This window comes from Fistularia commersonii, chromosome 35 (genome assembly GCF_037954325.1).
Source record: "Fistularia commersonii isolate RoL2024-O1a breed Wild chromosome 35, RoL_Fcom_v1.0, whole genome shotgun sequence".
NCBI lineage: Eukaryota > Metazoa > Chordata > Actinopteri > Syngnathiformes > Fistulariidae > Fistularia > Fistularia commersonii.
In genome coordinates this window covers 3,164,383-3,186,735 of record NC_141318.1, presented here as the reverse complement: position 1 = coordinate 3,186,735, position 22,353 = coordinate 3,164,383, and the positions used below count along the sequence as shown (strand labels likewise).

Here is a 22,353-nt window from a genome sequence, read left to right as displayed (position 1 = left end):
CAATCAAACACGATGACCGGATATGATCCGGGACGATCCAATCACAGGTCACGTGACCTGCGAGACGGGGGACGAGGGGCGGGGTTTAAACCCGGGCCGGTCAGCTGTCAATCAAACAAGATGGCCGGATATGATCGAAGATTATCCAATCAGGGTTTCCGGATGATTAAACCGCGATGATATCATGGTTAATCATTTTCTCATTTTGCGCTCTACCAGGAAATATTGCTCAAGAGATTTCATTCTTCTGATATTGATTTTAAATTCTCACTTTCACTCTCCCGGCCTTTTCGCCGTCTCTCTCTATCTCACTCTCTCTTCTGTTTCCTTTCTCTCTATCAGTGAGAAATGTGTCACTTCCCTCTTCAAAAATAGTACGCAAATACTTGGGTGTTGTTTGGAAAACAAAAATTGGAGAAGATCTTTCTGCAGGTGTTTTCTCAAGACAGCATTTACAGTCAAAGAGGGGGTCGCAGAACCAAAATGATGTTATCTTTGAGTATTGGCTTCTGCTTGATGGCAGGTAACCTTCTTCTTCCTCTTCGTCAGAGCTGAGCAGATCTTCTCCGACCTTGTCACCCGACCGTTTCCTTTTTTATTTTTATTTTTCTCTGCAGCCAGTGTGGGTTTACCGCCGACGGCAGAAGACAAACGTGTAATTCGAGCGAGCGGCAACTGTAAGTACAATCCAGTTTGACCGAACCCCTGCGGTGAAGGTGTCTTAGCACGTCATGCATGAAACCATCGTCACAAAGGGATTCTTGTATAGTTCAGGTTCTTCTCATTAACTCCAGGCTGATGAATCCATTTTTATCGAGCATTGAGAAACTAATGTTTCTGTCCCGCATGGCGAATACAGATTTAAATTGTTCCAGAAGTTGGTGCGTATGATTTTTTTTTTTTTGTATCTTAAATTCATTTTGATGATTTAAAATTAATAAATGAATAAATATATAAAATTATGCCACATTTCGGGAAGTTCAATTTTCTTGTTCCTGCACTCGTATCATGACATATTTTTGGTATTTCAAGGATAAAAATTTGCTCGAATTGCATTAAAAGAAATTTGTATGTAAATTAAGAGATGAGATGAGATGAGATGAGAACAACTTTATTAATCCCGAAGGAAATTGTTGAGCCAGAGTTTCAAGTAAAAAACATAACAGTAATAGATAATAGTAGAAAGGAAGAAGAATAAGAAATATAATGAAATATGTATTGTCTTAACTGTTAGCAGTAACTACAAAGATTGAAGATTCCGGATCAAAACTAAATTAGATTAAAACTAGATTTGATAAAATAATTATCTAAAATAATATCTAAAAATAAATAAAAAATAATATCTAAAATAAAAAAGATAAAAATGAGATAAAAACAGATTAAAACTAAAGTTCAAAGTTTGCAGATTATATTTGTGTTCTTGATACTTTAAGAATATGATTTTAACAATTGAAACTTTTGAACTGAGTGATGCATTTATCCATCTCGCTCAAAGCATCCTCAATTCCTCTGCAGGTAGATACATGGCTTCATCCGCTACCTGTTGCCATCTAGTGGAAAGAATTTAAAAGTTCTGCCTGTCTCTGCATTAGATAGACGAAGGAAGACACATTATTTGCGTTAAAAAAATTATTTTTGAACCAATCCGGTGAAAGTGGGCGTTTTTCCACAGCGGTTTGGAAACACGGCTCTAAATGGAGCCCTCCTCTCGCCCGATGACAGCGGGAGAAGCGGTAAAGATGATGAACGAATGAACGAACGTACTGTTCCACCGTCCCGCAGGCGCCCTTGAGGCTGACCGCTGGGGGGCCACATCCGGCTCCATCTCCGTCCCCTGCCGCTACCCGAAGGCCAAGGAGCCCGAAGTCAAGAGGCTTTGCAAGGAGGCCGAGGGCGGAGTCTGCACAGAGGTCATATCCGCCACCTCCTCCGGCTGCACCATCATGGATCGCTACGAGCTCATCGACGACATAGAGCGGGGGGAGTTCGTGGTCACCCTGTCCAGGCTGTCCTCCCGGGACGCCGGCGTGTACCGCTGCGTTACGTGGGACCCCAAGGATGACGCAACTACGTGTCTGACGGCCTTCAACCTGCGCATCCCGAGTGAGTATCGATCCGATCGCGTCGATCGGGTGGGTTTCCACGCATCGTCATGCGCCTCCCCCTCCCCTCCAGAGAAGGAGGAGGTGTACGCCGTGGGGAAAAGCGCGTACATCTCCTGCCCCTACGAGGACGAGGGCGCGGAAAAGTTCCTGTGCAGGACGGCGGGGGCGCGGGGATGCGAGCGGGTCGTGCACGACAAGGAGAAATTGCTTATGAATGACAACCAACGGAAGAGCTACTTCTACTTCTACATCCTGAAACTGAGTCCCGCGGACACCGGCGCGTACTGGTGCTGCTCCAGCGCTCGGACCAAGTGTGAAGGAAACCCGCAGATCCTGCTATTTGTCGGTCAGACACACACAGACACACACAGACACACATATATAGACATACATACACAGGCATGGGGGCGGCGTGGCGCGAGAGGTGGAGCGATCAATCGGCTTTGGAACCGAACGTTCCTGGTTCGATTGGCGGCTCCTCCTCACCTGGCATCATGAAAAACCAATAATGATAACATTTTAATACGCGTCCACTGATCTGGGTGTTATAAATGTATTATCGATATGATTCATACCAATTTTCTGAAGTAAAAATCGCTGAATTCGCGCAATTTCTGATTGAATGCACGGGTTCGCACATCTGCTTCTGAGCATGTTCAGTTTATCTTTTGACATGTTTTATGATATGATCATACACACCATGACCTCCGACAGACTGCGGAGTGTGTTTTGTGTGAGTTTATGACCGAATTATTCTGTATCTGTTGATAAACATCAGGAGGTGAGGCAGGCATTACTGTGCCGCACCCGCGTGTGGGCTGTATCTGAAAACATGCGACGCTGCACAATGCATAATGAAATGAAATGATTTTTATAAATAAGATGAAATGAATCCAAATACAATTTGGAAAACTTTTACAGCAATGTATCCTAGCCTTTCACAGGATAGGCCCATGGACTTTGTATACAAGTAAAGGTAGGACAACAAATAGTCCGCTTTAGGGAAAAAAATGAGACGAGTCTAAATAAAAAAAGAAAAATTTAAGTATTTGAAACTCAGGTGAATTGTTGTCCTCTCAATGAATAACCTGTATAAAAATGATTAGAGCACCAGAATTTAAAGTTTTAAAAACAACAAAAAGTTTATCTTGTGTGTAGAGAATAACATCTATCTACACTCACACACACACACACACACACACACACACACAGTCTGACAAAATTATCACAGCCTGCGAGATGTTTGTAATGGGTAAGAAAAAAACTACTACTACTACTACTACTAATAATAATAATAATAATAATAATAATTTCAGAATTATCATTACTGCTGATCATCCTGTGCTAACACTTTTACTCATCTCCAGTAACCAAGTACTTGAAGTAATCATTGAGAGTACTCGGATACTTTCAGTCAAAACTGCATACCCTCACCTCTGCCCCACACACACACACACACACACACACACACACACTCACAAACAGTCACCCCTTCCTGCATCATTTCTTTCCACAGATGAGCAGGAAACCCGTTCTCTGGATCCGTTGGTCACAGACCCCATGGACGATGACAACTGTCACATGACCTCTGTAACCATGTCGCCGCACGCATCGGCGCTCTCCTCGTCCTGGGTTCTAGGTGTCGTCATGGCCGTCGCCACCTTGGCGGTGACGCTGGCTTTGGCGTCTGTCGTCCTGATCTGGTGCCGAACCAGACTCTGCGGGGATCGAGGTGGGCCAGACACGGTGCATGTGTAATTTTCACTTCAAGGGGGCGCTGTTTTTCATAATCCACAGCACATGGTTTTGATCAAATCACAGAGATTAAATTCAAGACACGAGCCTTCTTTTGGTCCAAATTGAAGCAATAAAATAAAGTGACGCGTCACATGATTTGGCCTCCGAGTTAACCCTTGGGGGACAAAGGATCTGGTTGTTTCCAACAGTCGATTGTGTTTTTTTTCCGCGCAACCCGCTGCAGGATGCCCATCCCAGCACATGGCGCACGCTGGACACGACACAGAGGTGTGTGTGTGTGTGTGTGTGTTATAAACTCGCATTAGGCTAACAACAGCCGCGCCTCCTTCACCCGCCTCCCGCTTCCTCTTGCAGGGTGATCGGCACATGGATGAGGGCCTTCACTATACCAGCGTCACTTTCCAGAAGGCCGCTTCCGCCACCGCGACGGACAAGGGTGGGCTTCTTCAGACTGACAGCTTGGACAGTCACTACGCCGTCATCAACTTTAAACCCACAGAAGAGCCTTTGTCTTTAGAAGTTTAAAAAAAAAAATCCCTGAGACGTAACATTGCCGAAACACAATCTCTCTCATTTACCCTATCAAACCACCACTTTTGAACAACTGAAGTTATCATGCACCTAACATAGATGTAGTTCCAATAACCGATGTTTATGTGAACATAACAATGTGTCAACTATCAACTTGGTTGTTGCGTCTGACGTGCCTTTATTTTTCATACACAGTTATGGTACAAATGGCTTGGATTACAACTAAAACCTTTTCTAACAAATGCATGTATCTCTTTTAGCACTTGAATTCTTCAATCTAATTTCATTTTATTTCAGCCTTAGTCGGGGGTGATTCAGATACTGCAGTACCATCATAAGGCACTAGAGGGCATCAAAAACCAACTGCAGGTTTAATGAGAAAACTCATGGATTTTATTATTTTTATTCCGAAGTGTTTGTATGTGAATAACAGGGAGCTTTTATTGTTTTCTTCATTCAGAACCGCTCGATTTAGATTATTTGCCGGGGTTTATTCCATATTTTATGAATATATTAGGAAAGCCCATCCAAGTTTGGCGCTACAGCGCCCCCTTGTGGTCATATGAGATATGACGCCCACTGTGACCTTTAACCCTGTGCTGTATAGATAATCTGAATTACCTTCACGGAATAAACCGAATTGATAATAATAATTAACTTTGGTTGAAACAATGTCATTACCATTGTGGTTCCGTTTTAAAAAAAAATAGCCATCCCACTCCGTCTTGCTGCCATGGGGAAGTGGGTTTGACTGACAGGGCCCGAGGCACAACTTAGACAAGTTTTTATCGTGTTCTGCCTCGAGCGCAGACTTTCTCTTGTGACGACAACGCTCTTGGACTTTTTCCCACAAACACGCACACTCCCATTATTTTCGCGGTAGACGGCTTCATAATAGGGCACGTGGAGAATAAAAGGAAGTCAATATTTAATATTTACCTCGGATATGACGCCAAAGTCAAACAAACGGGGTGTGTGCGTGCATGTATACGAGGAAAAAGAGCTCCAGGTTTGCTTTCAAATTTGTGTGTATGTGTGTGTGTGTTTCCAGGCCTCTATCAAAGTGCAATTTTTTATTTTTTTTTTATAAAAAAAAATTTGTTGTTTAAAAACGTGTAAAAAACTGGGGGTGTGGAACGGATTAAAAGCATTTTAATTCATTTTAATGGGGATTTTTTTTTTTTTGATTTTTTTATTGAACATTAATAGTATAAACAGATATACATATGCACAAATAACATAGTAAAGTAGAATTGAATGTCAATGAAACAACCGGGGATGAGGAAGCAAAGGACACTGGAACATTTGTTGTGTATATAATCAGTTAACTGTACAAGTTAACAATGTTAAAGGTTTGTGAGAAATGTTTAATGCTAGACAAAAAAGAAAGTAAAAGAAAATAAACAAATAAACAAACAAATTGATAAATAAATAAATAGGTTAAATAAATCAATTAAATAAATAAAAAAACTTGCAAGGGGAATATAATATGTATTCAACTTGGTGGTTCACAACAGATATCCAACTGTATATTTTTTGGTTTTTGTATTTTTCCATAAGTTTTAAGGATCTATCAAAGTGCAAATTCAAAGACGTCCAACGTGTCCGCGGCGCGTTTGATGGACGTGTGTGCCGACCAATGGGAGCGCAGAGGAGGCGGGGCCTCCGGCGGAGGCTGGGTGTCGCCTGACCGGATGATGACAGAAGTTTTTCTTGTCCAATGTGGCTACTTTTTTTTTTTCCCTCCCCCCTCTTCTCCCCCTCTCCGCCGACATGCACTGATCCCGTTCTCCATCACGCCCGGCTTTTCCGGTTTGCACCGTAACAACCTCATCTGACAACTTTAACGGCTCCTTCTTCTTCTCCTTGCCTGGAAGACCTTGAGGAGGAGAAGAAGGCGGAGGTGGAGGAGGAGGGCGGGGGGTCGCAGGGTCCTACCGAGGAGCCGCCATGGGGAACCGGGGGATGGAAGACCTGATCCCCCTGATCAACAAGCTCCAGGACGCGTTCAGCTCCATCGGGCAGAGCTGCAACTTGGACCTGCCGCAGATCGCGGTGGTCGGCGGCCAGAGCGCCGGGAAGAGCTCGGTGCTGGAGAACTTCGTCGGAAGGTTGGAACCGTTCCTGTTGTCGTGTGTTTTTTTTTTCTTTCTTTCTATCTGCAGGGGTTTCATTTTGTATTAAATGAGAAAAAAAAAAACTTGCTCCGTTTCCAAACGGGATTCGGTGATTAATACGTTTTTTTTTTTTTCCCCACTCAAGCGGTTTTTTTTCTGGCGTAAAGGAGGGGGATTCACCATCGGCTACTACGCAATTGACGTAACGGAAACAGCTGTTTTATTCTGAAACCGGGAAAAAAGTGAGGAAGAGGAGGGAGGAGAGGAAGGGGTGGATGTCGTGTCTCGACTCGGGTTCGATCCACGCGAACTTGCGTGTCCCGGTACTTTTTTTCCCCATTTTTTTTTCGTTAATACCGATCTGTCAATCATTGACAGGGGCGGTCCTCCTTCCCTGCCGGTCCGAGGGTCTATAAATACGGTGTTTGCCCTCGTTTCACACCCGCCCGGTTCAATGTTTCACCCCACACCCAGCCGTTTGTGTGTGTGTGTGTGTGTGTGTGTGTGTGTGTGTGTGTGTGTGTGTGTGTGTGTGTGTGTGTGTGTGTGTGTGTGTGTGTGTAGGGTTTGATTTCTGGTTAATTTAGCAGATCAGCCCAGATGGAGATGGTTTGAGTCTGTATCTGTGTGAGTGTGTTTGTGTGTGTGTGTGTGTGTGTGTGTGTGTGTGTGTGCATGTGTGGGCTCTTTGGAATGTCTGAGTGAGTGTGTGTGTGTGTGTGTGTGTCTGATGAATGAGGGTGAAGGAATTTCAACAAGCGGCTGCGGTTTCGTGACAAACGGACCCGGGCAGCTCTACGGTGCCACGGCGGGGGGAAGCCATGGCGGTCCCGGGATGAAGAAGGGAGGTGGAGGAGATTCTGCGATCAAGAAACCGCAACGTCGGGCCGGCAGGGAATGACGATGAGGGTCCTTGGTGCCCTTTTTGTCTCCGAGCCCCCGGCACACGGAGGAAGGGGGGCAAAGACAGTAGGGGCATTGATGCGTTGGCGCCGGGGTCATCAGTGATGTCACCAGCTGCACGGTGCGTGCATGTGCGTGCACGTGGGGCACACTGGGTACCAGACACCCGCTCCGCGTGGAGGGGCCAGGGGAGGAAAAAGCAAAAGAATTAAACCGAGGTGGCGAGCGGTGGCGAGCGGTGGCGAGCGGTGGCGGTGGCAGCGGCGGCGCTGCACGTTCGCAATCACAGATCTGATGTTCCTCTTTCAAGGGACAGGAAGGAGGAAGGAGGAAGGCAATTGCTGTTGTGTAACTTCCTGAATGCTCTGTCAGCAGAGGACAACAGGCTGTGTGTGTGTGTGTGTGTGTATGTGTGTGTGTGTGTATGTGTGTGGATGAGATCACACTAGAGCCGTTGAGTCTGGAGTGTATGCATTAATAGTTTGAATAAGGAAATGTGTCGTACAAGTGTGTTTTAAATGTGTGTATAGCCTGCTCACCTCATGTCAATCCCACACACACACACACACACACACACACACACACACACACACACATATACACACACTCATGCCTGCTTTCCGATTGCCTGCAGAGATGTGTCTTCAGTGACCTGGAAATGATCGCAACCCCATTGAGCAGGAGTTTCCATTGCGGCGAGCGTGTGTGTGTGTGTGTGTGTGTGTGTGTGTGTGTGTGTGTGTCAGCGGTTGGTTGAGGGGAAGCAGCTTCTTCCCCTCCGCAGACATTAATTATGAATGTGGTTGGAAGTCGAGCCTCAACAACACACTCCGGCGACCATGTTTGTCAACAAGCGAATACACACTCGGGTTTTGTTTTGGAGGCGGGGCCTCCTGGGTGGCGTGTTTGGATGGTTGGATGATTGACAGCTGACCTTTCCAGGTTAAACCCCGCCCCTCAGGTTAGTCAGGATAGATTGTGAGTGAATGAATGACAAGTTATTGTTGCATCGTGATTTCTCTGAGCCTTTTATTGGCCTCCAATAAATGTGTGTGTGTGTGTGCGCGGGCTTGTGTGTGTGCGTGTGCACGCACTCATGCTAACCTCACCTCTTCCTCCCCCCCTCCCCTCAGGGATTTCCTGCCCAGAGGGTCCGGCATCGTCACCCGTCGTCCCCTCATCCTGCAGCTGGTCAACAGTAAAGCAGGCAGGTGTTCATCACGTGAACGCTCAGATTTACCGCGCTAGGATGGGGCTGTAAACGCATCGCCATTTGGAAAAACAGTCGCTAGACTGTCTCAACGTCGAGAAGAAACGCGCCTACAATAAACAAGATCAGATGTTTCCTCAACCTCCTAAAGATCAGTGACAGCAGCGCCTCAGAAGTGGTTGATGAACACGCTAACTGCTAACAGCTAGCAGTCAGTGATGATGTTCCGCGGCCAATCGGTCCCCGGTAGCCTGTCGATGTTTTAGTTTATCGGCCTGGCTTGATCGTAACCTCACCAGAGCAGGTGCTAAGAAAGTACCGGGCACCGGGTTCTATCCCTGATGGACGCCTGAAGAGCACCATGTTGTGGAAAAGCTCAGTAAAAGGAACTAAAAGGCTCTTGAGCCGAGGTTTGTAGGCTGTCTTGGGCTTAGAGCGATCTTAAATTGGTAATAAAAGCTTTTATTTTGGCGGGTCAGGAACGGATCGATCCTTTATTCCGTTGCTGAAATCAGAAATAAATAAATTGAAAATCAGACAGATCACATCAGAATATTCCCCGTTGCCATGGAAACACCTGGAATTGATTAATATGTTTTTTAGGGGATTTGTTTAGCGGGGATTTTTCCCACAAGAGCTGATAGTCATTATCCAGAGAGGACTGAATCATGCAGATGTGATGTGCATAGATGGTCCTCCAAGTCCAGCATGATAATAATGATAATGAAAATAATAATAATTATAATCATTGGCTGACTCTTTGCCCTCCCGCCCCTCAGAATATGCAGAGTTCCTGCACTGCAAGGGCCGCAAGTTCGTGGACTTCGACGAGGTCCGGATGGAGATCGAAGCGGAGACGGACCGGCTGACCGGATCCAACAAGGGCATCTCGCCCATCCCCATCAACCTAAGGGTCTACTCCCCTAACGGTAACATGCACAAACACATTCATATTTGCACATTGAGGTCATAACCCCCAGCATCTCCTCCCAGTGCTCAACCTCACCCTGATCGACCTGCCCGGGATGACCAAGGTCGCCGTGGGCGACCAGCCCGTGGACATCGAGCACCAGATCCGGGACATGCTGCTGCAGTTCATCACCAAGGAGAGCTGCCTGATCCTGGCCGTCACGCCGGCCAACACCGACCTGGCCAACTCCGACGCCCTCAAGATCGCCAAGGAGGTGGACCCTCAGGGTAGGTGGACCCTTATCATCGCTAACACGAATTCAGTCCGGTGTTGCTTAGCCATTACCACTCTTACATTTATTATAAATATATATATATATATATATATATATATATATATATAGAGAGAGAGAGAGAGGGTTTTTAAGAGGTTAACAGGTGCATACCAAAGGTATTATTAGTGTTAATGCAAGGTGTTAATATGAATTGATAAGAAGGATTTAGGTGTAATGCAACTATGATATTGTTTGGCGCCGCCTACTGGTCATTATTGGTACTGCGTGTATGTTTTTTCCTAAAACTTTTTTTTAGGTAAAATATGAGTAATTTTTGAGCCCCCTTTTTTTGGGAAAAAAAAAAAAAAAAAAAAAAAAAAAATCTCAATAAGTGTGATACCAAACTGCTCAGCAATAGTATTGTGTGTTGTAAGTCATTTATAGACTATATTTAGTCTTATTTTCCTCTGATTCCTGTCAAAAATAAATATAAAAATAACAAATTACAGCATGTTGACACAGCATCCAGGCTCAGCACAAGTCTCTGAATGCAATTGAACTTAAATGGTGCCTGTTGGAGATGAAATACTGCTATTATGAAGTACTTAGAGTAGTTAAGAGTACTTATAATAATAATAATACATAGGATTTTTATAGCGCTTTTCATGACACTCAAAGACGCTTCACAAGTAAACTTATGAGTATCTTAGAGTTATTTTTAATTTTCTTTTTAACACCACTCTCTCCGCAGAACCTTTACTTGTATCTGAGTATGTTTGCAGTCTTTTTTTTTTTTTTTTTTAACCATGATACTTCTTCTCCCAGGTCTTCGGACCATCGGCGTGATCACCAAGCTGGATCTGATGGACGAGGGGACGGACGCGCGGGACATCCTGGAGAACAAACTCCTGCCTCTTCGTCGGGGTGCGCGCACACACACACACACACACACACACACACAGGTTCTCTGTTTATATGTGTGTTTTCTAAATACTGTGTACCCTCACTTTTCTCGGGAGTTACGTTCCAAGACCCCCCGTGAAATGTGAATTTCCACCAAGTAGAGACGTGATAATTTTGATGGCATTCACAGATATATTAATCCTCAACTGACCTCATTAAACCTTTTATAAACCTCCCACAAACTTTTATCAACCCACAAACAACTGTTTTACGCTTTCCACACTCTTATACAGTGCACTAAACACTTGGGTAATTGTAACATACAATAAATGTTAAAATACAATACAAAATGTACAGTAAATGAGTCAATGAAAAATTATATGTAAAGCACTGATGGAATCAATCCGATGGGAGGGACATGGTAATCCACGCCTTCGGGTTTGGCATCCTGCACACCGGGGGGAGATTTTCATTTTAATTTTTTAAGGCACGAAGATTTTAGGACTTGTATAGAAGTCCTGGCTTCAGCATAAAGCCAGCAGCATTACTGCACATAATTAACCTTGTCTTGAAAAATAAAGGTACGGGTCTCGTCCATGTTGAAGACTTCCATCTTCGATTTTTTTTTTTTAAATTCATTTTCCACGTAGTCTTTTGCTGCATTCGAATGGTAGAGCGTGGGGTATTGCAAAAAAAAAAAAAAAGACACTTTCAAAAACTAAATAGCACAAAATGGACAGTATTCATGCTTACATGAATGGCAGCAAAGTGGACCAGGACATGTATGCTGGGCACAACCTACAAGGAGATCAGCTGCTTCTCTCCATGAACCAATCAACATGAGGAACAGAAACAACATGCTCAATCAGCCAATAGCGTGCCATGTACGAATCTACTTAGCCAATGATATTCCGTATGAGATCTCGCGTGGGTACAATGGGAGCGAGAGTTCATGAAGCTGGATATCTTTGTTTTGTAAAGGAGATCTTGTATTTTATTTATTTGATAAAATGAATTTTAGTTTAATTTTACTATATTTTTTACTGTTTTTTTTTTTCTTCTTAGGCTAGAATATGGCTATTTCATCATGAAAAAAAAAGAGTTCAAATCCGTGAAGTAGTGAGGGTCCACTGTAAATATACTGCTCCAAAAAAAGTATAGGTAACACTTAAACAACACAATGTATCTCCAAGTTAATCACACTTGTGTGTAATCAAAGTGTCCATTTAGGAAGCAACACAATATGGACTTGTTCCCTTTATTTTTTTTGAGTAGTGTATTTTTGTCGCATAGGCTACATCGGTGTGGTGAACCGCAGCCAGAAGGACATCGACGGGAAGAAAGACATCCGCGCCGCCTTGGCGGCCGAGCGCAAGTTCTTCCTGTCCCACCCGGCGTACAGACACATAGCGGAGCGAATGGGAACGCCTCACCTGCAGAAGACCCTCAACCAGGTGAGGAGCCGTTCTCGCCGCTTGCGTCGCCGCTAGCAACCGATAGCGCCGGTCGTCTTACGTGCCCGTTCCCTGTCCAGCAACTTACCAACCACATCCGCGACACGTTGCCGGGGCTGCGCAGCAAACTGCAAAGCCAGCTGCTGTCGCTGGAGAAGGAGGTGGAGGAGTTCAAGAACTTCCGACCCGACGACCCGGCGCGCAAAACCAAGGCCCTGCTCCAGTAAGTGAAGACCACCGGTGGGTTTTTGTGGTGCAGGGCGGCTTCAGTCCTGATGTGGTTCCCAATCCCGCCCCCTTCCGCCTGCAGGATGGTGCAGCAGTTCGGTGTGGACTTTGAGAAGTGCATCGAGGGCTCCGGGGACCAGGTGGACACCTCCAACCTGTCCGGGGGAGCCAAGATCAACCGCATCTTCCACGAGCGCTTCCCCTTCGAGCTGGTGAAGGTGAGAAGGTGGTGGTCGGAGCCTCCGGGTTCTCCTTCCGAGGTTCTCTTCAGGTTCTCCTTTCCTGGAGCTTCTCTCCGTGCTCTCCGTCCTCCTCCCACAGTCCCCAAAACGGTCGGCAGGTCCGCTGAAGGCTCGAAATTGTCCATAGGTGTGAATGGCTGGGTGTCTGTGATTGACAGGTGATCTGTGCATCTTAAGCCCCGCCCCCTCACCACCTATCTCAGCTGTGATTGGCTCCGGCCAACAAGTAAATGAAACCCCCCAAAAAAAGACATGTACAGCCATCAGGTGTGTGTGTGCACGCGCATGTGTGTGTGTGTGTGTGTGTGTCTGAAACATGGACTCCATACAGACTTCATATAAACAGCTTGGAAATGTTCCATATTAGACGTCTCCAAAAAATTCCCCTGGTGGCCAGAAAAGGCGCTCCAAGGACTTTAAAAAAGATCTCCTGATGCACTTAAACATCAACCCTGGCCACCTCGAGGCACGAACATCTCCCAGACCAACCTGGCGAGCTATTAGCAACAAATCCACAACATCTTCATCGAAAGGAGACGAACCCTGACGCTCCTCCTCCTCTTCTGCGTGTCCTAGATGGAGTTCGACGAGAAGGAGCTGAGGAAGGAGATCAGTTACGCCATCAAGAACATCCACGGCGTCAGGCAAGTTTGTGTCGGCCTGTAGACGTCACCCTGCCCCCCCCCCTCCTCCTCGGTGGCTTCCCCCTCCGTCATGTTTCCCCCCCCCCGCGGCGTCCATGTCTGGTCCACATCTTCTCCCCTTAGCCTTGATATCGTAGCCGTCCGAGGCCTCGCCCTCGCCATCGCCGCTGTCCCGGGTCTCGCGTCTCATCCCTCCCCCCTTCCTCCTTGTGTGTCCCCCCCCCCCCACGTCTGCCCCCCCCCAGGACGGGCCTCTTCACCCCCGACATGGCGTTTGAGGCCATAGTGAAAAAGCAGATCATTAAGCTGAAAGAGCCGTGTCTGAAATGCATCGACCTGGTCATCCAGGAGCTCATCAACACGGTCAGGCAGTGCACCAATAAGGTATCGCCTCGGCGAGGAGGGGAGGGGGTGTGGGAGGGAAGGGTCGCCCGCCTCGCCGTCAGCGCACGTCAGCTTCCCGCGCCTGTTCGTGCGGTTAGCCATTTTTTTTTGTTTTACCTCACATGGTTGAACTGCAGCTCAGTTTTAGCTCGTCCGACCGCCTGCGAGCGCGTCGGCGCAGAGCTCGACCGCTAACAGCTGCCTGGAATTTACCTGTCGTTTCCCGATATTCATAAAACCAGTCGGATTTTTAACCGTTCCCGTTTTTCCCGGTCTGCGACGTCCGCACGCCGGTCGGGCTCTGTCCGGCGGGGTCGCCGGCGGTCAAGGCTCATCTTCGTGTGCAGGCTCATGACAAAACCCGCTGTACCCTTGAAATGCAAATTGTTGCGGAAAACTGGTTTCCGCGACAACTGCGTGTGAGGAAACGGCCACGACGCGTTAATACATGTGTAATAACACGATAATAATCATGTAATAGGCAGTGGGCTGATTTTCGTCAGGTCCCTCTCTGATCTCCTGCTGGTTTGAAGGCCATCAGTATCTTCTCGCCCCCACCTGGCCCAGCTGCTTGTTTTGGGCCTGAACACGAAGCCGCAGGAACAAAATGCCTCTATTTCCTGTTGTTTCCCCTCAACGCTCACCTTTTTCCCACTTTTTGTTTTTTTTTTTGCCGCCAACACACACACATACACACACACACACACTGCCTCATTAACCTGGCGTTAAACCTCCACCGCAGGACGGGCCTCTTCACCCCAGACCTGGCGTTTGAGGCCATAGTGAAAAAGCAGGTCATTAAGCTGAAAGACCCCTGTCTGAAATGTGTCGACCTGGTCGTCACCGAGCTCGTGGCCCTGATCAGGAAGTGCACCGAGAAGGTAAACGGCGCCGGCGGGGCGATGCGGGGTCGGCGCTGCGGCAAACGCAGACGTCCACATGTGGAGGGGGTTGTCACTATCTGAGCTATGGATTTAAAAACATAAGAAAAAAAATTCTTGGCAAATAATTTTTTTTTAATTAGCATTATTTTTTATTTTAATAATTGTACCTGTATATGTCAATTATTTTCAATCATTTTTGTCATGGGGTTCTTGTAATTATTGATGATTCTCAGGTGATTTAAATGCCGTTATTTGGTCATTTAATTGTGGCAGTTTAAACATATAACATTTTAAACTACTCAGGGAGACCAGATCAGCTTATTTTTGTCATTTTTTTTTAATTAAATATCAACATATGATTATGATGTGATTTAAGTACTACCGCGTAATTAACCAGGTACTACATTGAGTACTGTAGTAAAACTAGTTAAATCAGTGCATGTAATTCTAGTTTCAGCCACTAGGGGGCGCAGTGTGTTAAAAAATAATGGGGTGAAGAAGAAAGATGTTAAAATAATAAGAATTAATTGTTGCTTTTGTTTAAATCCCCCCTCCACCCGCTGCCCCCCCACCCCCACGCTTTGAAGGCTTCACCCCCCCATACTTACCTTATTCTTCCCCCTCTGACCCATCGCCCGTCCCGTGTTGTGACCCCAAACCCCGACCCCGTGACCCCGCCAGGTTGGTGATTTGATGACCATCCAACCACCACCCCGACCCCGCACACCACCCCTGCCTTCCTAATCACACCCGCACCCCTCTCACTCACACACACACACACACACACACACACACACTAAACACCCTGTTTCTCACTTTTTTTTTTTTCCTGTGATTTGATTCCTGTCCCTGCCCGTCCTCCCGAGACTCGCTACCAGCCCGGCGTCGGCTAGCTGGCTAGCTGGCTAGCTGGCTAGCCGGCTAGCTGGAGCTGATAGCGAGGAGCACGTCACGTGCACGCCCGTCCCCCACCCTCCGCCTCGCAAACTTACACCTCTTCGCTTGCATTTCGGTCCTTGCAGCAGGTGGGTGGGTGCGGTTTACAGTGTGCATGTCCTGTCACTACAGTGGCTGCAGCACTGTGTGTGTGTGTGTGTGTGTGTTTTTGTGTGTTTTTGTGTGTGCGTGCATGTGTGTGTTCGCAGCTTGGATCGTATCCACGACTGAGAGAGGAAACCGAGAGAATCGTCACCACCTACATCAGAGAGAGAGACAGCAAGACCAAAGACCAGGTGTGTGTGTGTGTGTGTGTGTGTGTGTGTGTGTGTGTGTGTGTGTGTGTGTGTGTGTGTGTGTGTGTGTGTGTGTGTGTGTGTGTGTTTGTGTGTGTAGTGCCATTTAATTTGCTCTTTCCAGTCACAGGGTTAAAAAATAAATTAATGAATATACATGCTATATTCACAGTCTGGGGATATAATATAATTAATATTAATATAATATAATTTTCATGCGCGGGCCAACTAGGTATCATTTAAATTAAGCAAAATGAATTTATGTCTTTAAATTTTTTGGCATTTTGGCATATTTCAACTTTAAAATAATTCATGATCATATAAATGCACCAACATTCTTCTGTATCCTGACAAAATTAAACAAAAGGAAAAAATAAGGAGTTTCTAAATTCAATATTGATTGAAAATACTTATTAAAATATGCAAAGAAAATACTTTGGTTAAATGCCAAGATCCGCTCTAAATTCCAATAGGTGGGAATGAGAGGGTGAACGGCCGTATGATTGACAGCTGAGCCGTCCCGGGTTAAGCCCCGCCCCCCGGCCCAGCGTCGGCCGTGATTGGCTGCGCCCGAGAACGCCAGAATGATGTCATAGCGAGCGGCGCGTTAATATTAAGCTGTTGTTTTGAATGCAGACAGGTGCGATAGATGTTATTTATCTTTTGGCCTCGCCGTGTCACCCGTCAGGTGCTGCTGCTGATCGACATCGAGCTCTCCTACATCAACACCAACCACGAGGACTTCATCGGCTTCGCCAAGTGAGAACCGTGTTTTTGTTCCTCTTGTTTTAGCCAGTTAGCAGAGCTAAAGGTGCGTTCGGGGGACTCGGGATTTTGGAGAACTGCAGTGTTTTTATTGTTTTTTTCCCTCCGTCTCCCTGCAGCGCCCAGCAGAGAACGGCTGCCAACGCCACCAAGAAGAGGGTGATGCCCAACCAGGTGGGTGACCTTCTTCCTCTTCCTCTTCTTCTTCTTCTTTTCATTCTCCTCTGCTGCTCTCCTCCCTCTTTCTGTCTTATCTTGCACTCCATCTGTCCCTCCATCACTCTATCAATCTGTCCATCCCTCCATCCCTTCCTGTCTATCTGTCCATCCCTTAATCCTGTCCCATTGTTATCCCTCTATCCTGTCCCTCTTTACATCCCTCCACCTCGATCCTGTCATCCCTCCATCCCTCTATCCTGTCCCTCTTTACATCCCTCCATCCCTCTATCCTGTTCCTATGTCATCCCTCCATCCCTTCCTGTCTTTCAGTCCATCCCTCCACGCCTTTCTGTCATCCCTCCATCCCTCCATCCCCTCCCTCTATCCATCCCTCTATCCTGTCCATCTCTCCATCCCTCCCCGTCCTCCTTCCTGTCCACCCCCGTCTTCTATTTTCCCCCGGTTCGTCCACTTCTCCTTTCTCCTCCACCGCTCTTCCTTTTTCAAACGGCAGTGGGTGATTCTCGGCAGTCCCCCCGCACCCGCCGGGGCAAAAGGGGAAGTGATGGTGGAGGTGTGGGAGTGGGAGTGGGAGTGGGAGTGGCGGCGGGAGTGGAAACTTTAACGGACATTCTTGTAAAAGTTCCTGGTTCTGTTAAAGAACGGGAAGAAGAACCCACCCGAGTCCACCCACAACTTTGTATGTCATAAAAAGTACTTTTACCCAGATGACGGTGAAGTGGGACCTTCGCACACAAATTGAATTTGTTCCAGAATTGGGTTCCTATTTTTTTTTTTTTTTTGGATCTTAAATGAATTTTCCTCATGTAAAGTAACAGACAACAAATCATGGTTATTGTAAAAAATGTACACTTACAATTAACATCATAATAAACTTATGATGATTATTAAATTTACATGAACGTAACATTACACCAAACTTATGATGTTTATTAGATTAAAATTAACGGTACAATAAACTTATGATTATTAAACTAAAATGAATGCACGTAACCTTAAAATAAACTTTTGATGATTATCAAATTAAAATGAACGTAACATTACAATATACGTGTGATGATTATTAAATCCTTATGTTAAAAGGATTAAAAAATCCTTATATAATGTGATTTGAAGAGTGGAAAGGCAGTAGGTCCTGATGATATACCTGTTGAGTTGTGGAAGTGTTTAGGAGAGGCAGCAGTAGATTTTCTGACTAGATTATTCAACAGGATCTTAGAGAGTGAGAAGATGCCTGAAGAATGGGGATAAAGTGTGATGGTGCCTATTTTTAAGATTAAGGGGGATGTGCAGAATTGCGGCATCTGTAGAGGGATAAAGTTGATGAGCCATACAATTAAGTTATGGGAAAGAGTAGTGGAAACTAGAGTGAGATCAGAAGTCAGCATTTGTCAACAGCAGTATGGCTTCATGCCTAGGAAGAGTACTACAGATGCAGTATTTGCATTGAGAATGCTAATAGAAAAGTACAGAGAAGGCCAGAGGGAGCTGCATTGTGTTTTTGTAGATCGAGAAGAGGAGCTCTGGTATTGTATGAAGAAGTCTGGAGTGGCAGAGATGTTAGACTGGCGCAGGACATGTATGCTCGCTGTGAGACGGTATTGCGGTGTGCTTTAGGGGTAACAGAAGTTCAAGGTGGAGGTGGGACTCCATCAGGGATCAGCTCTGAGCCCCTTCTTGTTCGCAGTGGTGATGGATAGGCTGACAGATGAGGTTAGACAGGAATCCCCATGGACCATGATGTTTGCAGATGACATTGTGATCTGTAGTGAGAGCAGAGAACAGGTTGAGGAAAATCTAGAGAGGTGGAGGTATGCTCTGGAAAGGAGAAGAATGAAGGTTAGTCACAGCAAGACAGAATATATGTGTGTGAATGAGAGGAACTCGGGTGGAGCGGTGAGGCTACAGGGAGTGGAGATCAAGAAGCTGGAGGATTTCAGGTACTTAGGGTCAACAGACCAGCGCAACGGACAGTGTGGAAAAGAGGTGGAGAGACGGGTCCAAGCAGGTTGGAATGGGTGGAGAAAAGCGTCAGGGGTACTATGTGATAGAAGACTTTCAGCCAGAATAAAAGGAAAGGTGTACAAGACATTGGTGAGACCAGCGATGATGTTTGGACTAGAAACTGTTACAATGACCAAAAGACAGCAGGCAGAACTAGAGGTTGCAGAGATGAAGATGTTGAGGTTCTCTTTGGGAGTGACCAGGATGGAGAGGATCAGGAATGAGTCCATCAGATCAACAGCACATGTTAGATGTTTTGGAGAGAAGGTCAGAGAAGCCAGACTGAGATGGTTGGGTCATGTACAGAGGAGGGATAGTGAATATATTGGTAGACGGATGCTGGAATTGCAGCTGCCAGGCAAGAGGTCTTGAGGAAGACCAAAGAGAAGATTTATGGACGTAGTTAAAGAGGATATGAAATTAGTTGGTGTGAGACAAGGAATATAGTGAGATGGAGAAGGTTGATTCGCTGTGGTGGCCCCTGAAGGGGAAACCCCAAAGGAAAAGAAGAAGTGGTATTATATGTTGAACATTCACCCTGACAAGTGTATTAATGGATATATTTGTCTCCATTGTACTACTTTGTACTGTTGATAAGATAAATGCTGCACTGCAATATACTGTGGTTTTATCTGCTTTGACATGCAATATGATACTTTGAGGTAGTATTCTTCATAGTACACTAACTTGGACGGCTGTACTGCATGTCCTGGCTGCTGCCTGCAGGTGATCCGCCGTGGCTGGCTGACCATCAACATCAGCATCATGAAAGGAGGCTCCAAGGACTACTGGTTCGTCCTGACGGCCGAATCTCTCTCCTGGTACAAAGACGAGGAGGTAATACTTCTGGCGGTTCCTCAAAAACTGCAGTTCTTACGGCTTTTTTGGTTTCTACTAGTACTTGGGGTAGTAATTACATCTTTGCTAGGTCATGTTGTACCCTCTGAGATTTAACTCGGTGTGTGTGTGTCAGGAAAAGGAGAAGAAGTACATGCTCCCCCTGGACAACCTGAAGCTGCGCGACGTGGAGAAGGGCTTCATGTCCAGCAAACACGTCTTCGCCATCTTCAACACGGAGCAAAGGTGGGCGAAGTGGCGCTCCGGAGAAAGATACGTCTTCGTCGCGGCTTTTTATTTTAACTCACTGGATTTAACCTGACGCAGGAACGTGTACAAGGACCTGCGGCAGATTGAGCTGGCGTGCGACACCCAGGAGGACGTGGACAGCTGGAAGGCCTCGTTCCTCAGGGCCGGCGTTTACCCCGAGAAGGACCAGGCGAGCTGAAAAAATATTTAAAAAAGTGTTGTAATAACGGGTTTCCAAGTGTTTATTACACACCGTTAATGTCCGTGATACCTGTTCGGTCTTCAGCCCGAGAGCGAGGACGCCATGAACCCCAGCGACACGGTGTCCATGGACCCCCAGCTGGAGCGGCAGGTGGAGACCATCCGAAACCTGGTGGACTCCTACATCGGCATCGTCAACAAGTCCATCCGCGACCTGATGCCCAAAACCATCATGCACCTCATGATCAACAGCGTAAGTCACGCCCTCCTCGGTCGGGACGCCGGAGCTCGAGAAGGTCTCACGGTTTCCCCGCCTCCGCAGGCCAAGGACTTCATCCACTCGGAGCTTCTGGCGTACCTGTACTCGGCCGGCGACCAGGGCAGCCTGATGGAGGAGTCCGCCGAGCAGGCGCAGCGGCGGGACGAGATGCTGAGGATGTACCACGCCCTCAAGGAGGCCCTGGTTATCATCGGCGACATCAGCACCACCACCGTCTCCACCCCGATGCCGCCGCCCGTCGACGACACCTGGATGGCCAAGGAATCCGGGTGAGGGGACTGTCGGCGGCGGCCGGGTTAAGCCCCGCCTCTGGACATTTCAACCCTTGTGCGCTATAAAATGCTCTTTTTGTAAAAAGTTTTTTTTTTCTCAGTCTCCCCCCAGCTTCCCGCCCCGCCACCGCCGCCGCAGGGGCTCCGCCCCCGAACCGCCCCCCGTCTGCACGGGGCCCCGCGGCGCCCGGCCCCCCCTCGAACCCTTCCCCGGCCTTCGCCGCGCCCCCCGTGCCGTCCCGGCCGGGCCCCCCGCAAACCCAGACGGCCTACGCCGGCGACCCCGCCTCGGGAAACGCGCCCCTCATCCCGTCCAGGCCGGCGCGCGTCCCCCCGGCGCTGCCACCGGGGATCCCCAGGTAACATCGGCCTCCAGACAAAAACACCCCCCCCCCCCGGTTCCTCGGTGCATCCTAGCGGTTTGGTGGAGGCTGTCCTGGCTTCTGGTGGTGCGTGCATGTCTCATGATGATCTCCACCCTCTCCTGCATGTACCCCCCCCCCCCCCCACCCGATCCCCCCCCTCTTCTTTTCTCTTCCTGCAGCAGAAGACCCCCGGCTGCCCCCAACCGACCCACTGTCATTCGTCCTTCAGAGCCCTCCCTGCTTGACTAGAAACGCGCACAGCTATGCAAAAATTCTTTTTTTTATTTTATTTTTTTTATATTTCAATCCGTTCTCGGGAAAAATGTTTAAGAGGTCCCGCATTTAATTCATCTGTTTGCCTTAATATAAAGGGATGATTATTACTTTTTTTTTTTTTTTATATCAGACTTTCCGATCATTTTGAGGAAATAACCTTTCGTATGTCGAGAAAGTTTTTTTTTTTTTTTTTCATGAGTTGAAACTTGCTAATGTTTTTTTTACACACTAAGCACCTCACGGTTATTACTGTTATTATTTTGTCCTAAAAAAAAATTTAATCACCTTCCGCGGAGCCGATTAAAACCATCCTTTATTTTGGAAAAATAGTAAATTAAACAAAGGATTGTCCTGTAACCTTCTGCAGCAGGGCGATCAAATGTATCCAGAAAAACACATTTTATAAATACCTTTTGTTGTATGTGATCGCCCGGCAAAAGCCATAATGGGATTAAAAGGGATTATGCTCCTGCTGCGGAGAAGGTATATAAACTGAATAAAGGATTAGTAAAGAATAAAAAAAAGAAAGAAAATTAGTTGGTGTTCCTGGCTCAAGTACACAGTTGTTACACTGTTATTACGCTGTAATAAACAACCAGCGAGCCGTTTCGACTTTCCTGACTGACAGATCGACGGGGCTCGTGGCTACCATGGTAACCGATGTCATCACGGTCTCTCCACGCAGGCGACCTCCGCAAGTCCCCTCCCGCCCCCACCACTGGTGAAGGACAGGAAGCGCAGACTGCAGCTCCCCGCCGGGGGAGTTTGGGGCGACTCCGTAAAAAAAGAAAAAAAAAAGCACAACACAAACAAAATTGAACCCCAGAATCCTGGCTTGTCTTGGGCGTAGAAGACTTTCCTGCTTCTCGCGTAGAAAGAGTTAATGAGCTGTTTCAAAAGGTATGTTTTTTGTTTTTTTATGGTGTGCTCGATGGAAGCGGATGTTTTCCCTGCAAACACAGAAAATAATCCCGGGGTGTAAAACAGTGTCTGCTATTTCTGTCTGACTTGTTATTATTTTTTTCTCTCTGCGCCACGCAGAGAAGAAAATGTCCCGATATTGTTTTGAGACGTTAAAGCTTCAATGTTCTCGAATCGCAGAATTGTGTGTCGTTCCGTTCCCGTGATCGGCTTGTGTGCGGAGC

The 22,353-nt window shown here is 46.8% G+C and overlaps 2 protein-coding genes across 6 annotated transcripts; both read left to right on the top strand.

Annotated features, from left to right (window-relative positions):
• The first annotated feature begins 104 nt into the window (after window positions 1-104).
• On the top strand, window positions 105-5,722 carry LOC147213818 (uncharacterized). The gene is made up of 7 exons (XM_086142835.1): window positions 105-523; window positions 618-677; window positions 1,783-2,103; window positions 2,176-2,451; window positions 3,622-3,837; window positions 4,087-4,130; window positions 4,218-5,722. Exons 1-7 carry the CDS (start codon window positions 484-486, stop codon window positions 4,386-4,388), a joined length of 1,128 nt encoding a protein of 375 aa, XP_085998961.1. The 5' UTR covers window positions 105-483; the 3' UTR covers window positions 4,389-5,722.
• Window positions 5,723-6,124: 402 nt separating this feature from the next.
• Window positions 6,125-22,294, top strand: LOC147213817 (dynamin-2-like). 5 transcript variants are annotated; one of them, XM_086142834.1, is made up of 20 exons: window positions 6,125-6,505; window positions 8,548-8,621; window positions 9,404-9,553; window positions 9,618-9,821; window positions 10,634-10,732; window positions 12,005-12,165; window positions 12,246-12,388; window positions 12,476-12,611; window positions 13,212-13,279; window positions 13,525-13,663; window positions 15,693-15,779; window positions 16,468-16,538; window positions 16,664-16,718; window positions 19,455-19,565; window positions 19,702-19,811; window positions 19,893-20,004; window positions 20,101-20,268; window positions 20,338-20,564; window positions 20,669-20,926; window positions 21,894-22,294. In XM_086142834.1, the coding sequence occupies exons 1-20, from the start codon at window positions 6,345-6,347 to the stop codon at window positions 21,931-21,933; spliced, it is 2,574 nt and encodes an 857-aa protein (XP_085998960.1). In that variant the 5' UTR covers window positions 6,125-6,344; the 3' UTR covers window positions 21,934-22,294. The 5 variants fall into 5 exon arrangements, with proteins under 5 accessions (XP_085998960.1, XP_085998959.1, XP_085998956.1 ...); XM_086142833.1 differs by lacking the exons at window positions 13,525-13,663; window positions 21,894-22,294 and adding exons at window positions 14,406-14,544; window positions 21,115-21,741; XM_086142830.1 differs by lacking the exons at window positions 13,525-13,663; window positions 21,894-22,294 and adding exons at window positions 14,406-14,544; window positions 21,112-21,741.
• Window positions 22,295-22,353: the final 59 nt, after the last annotated feature.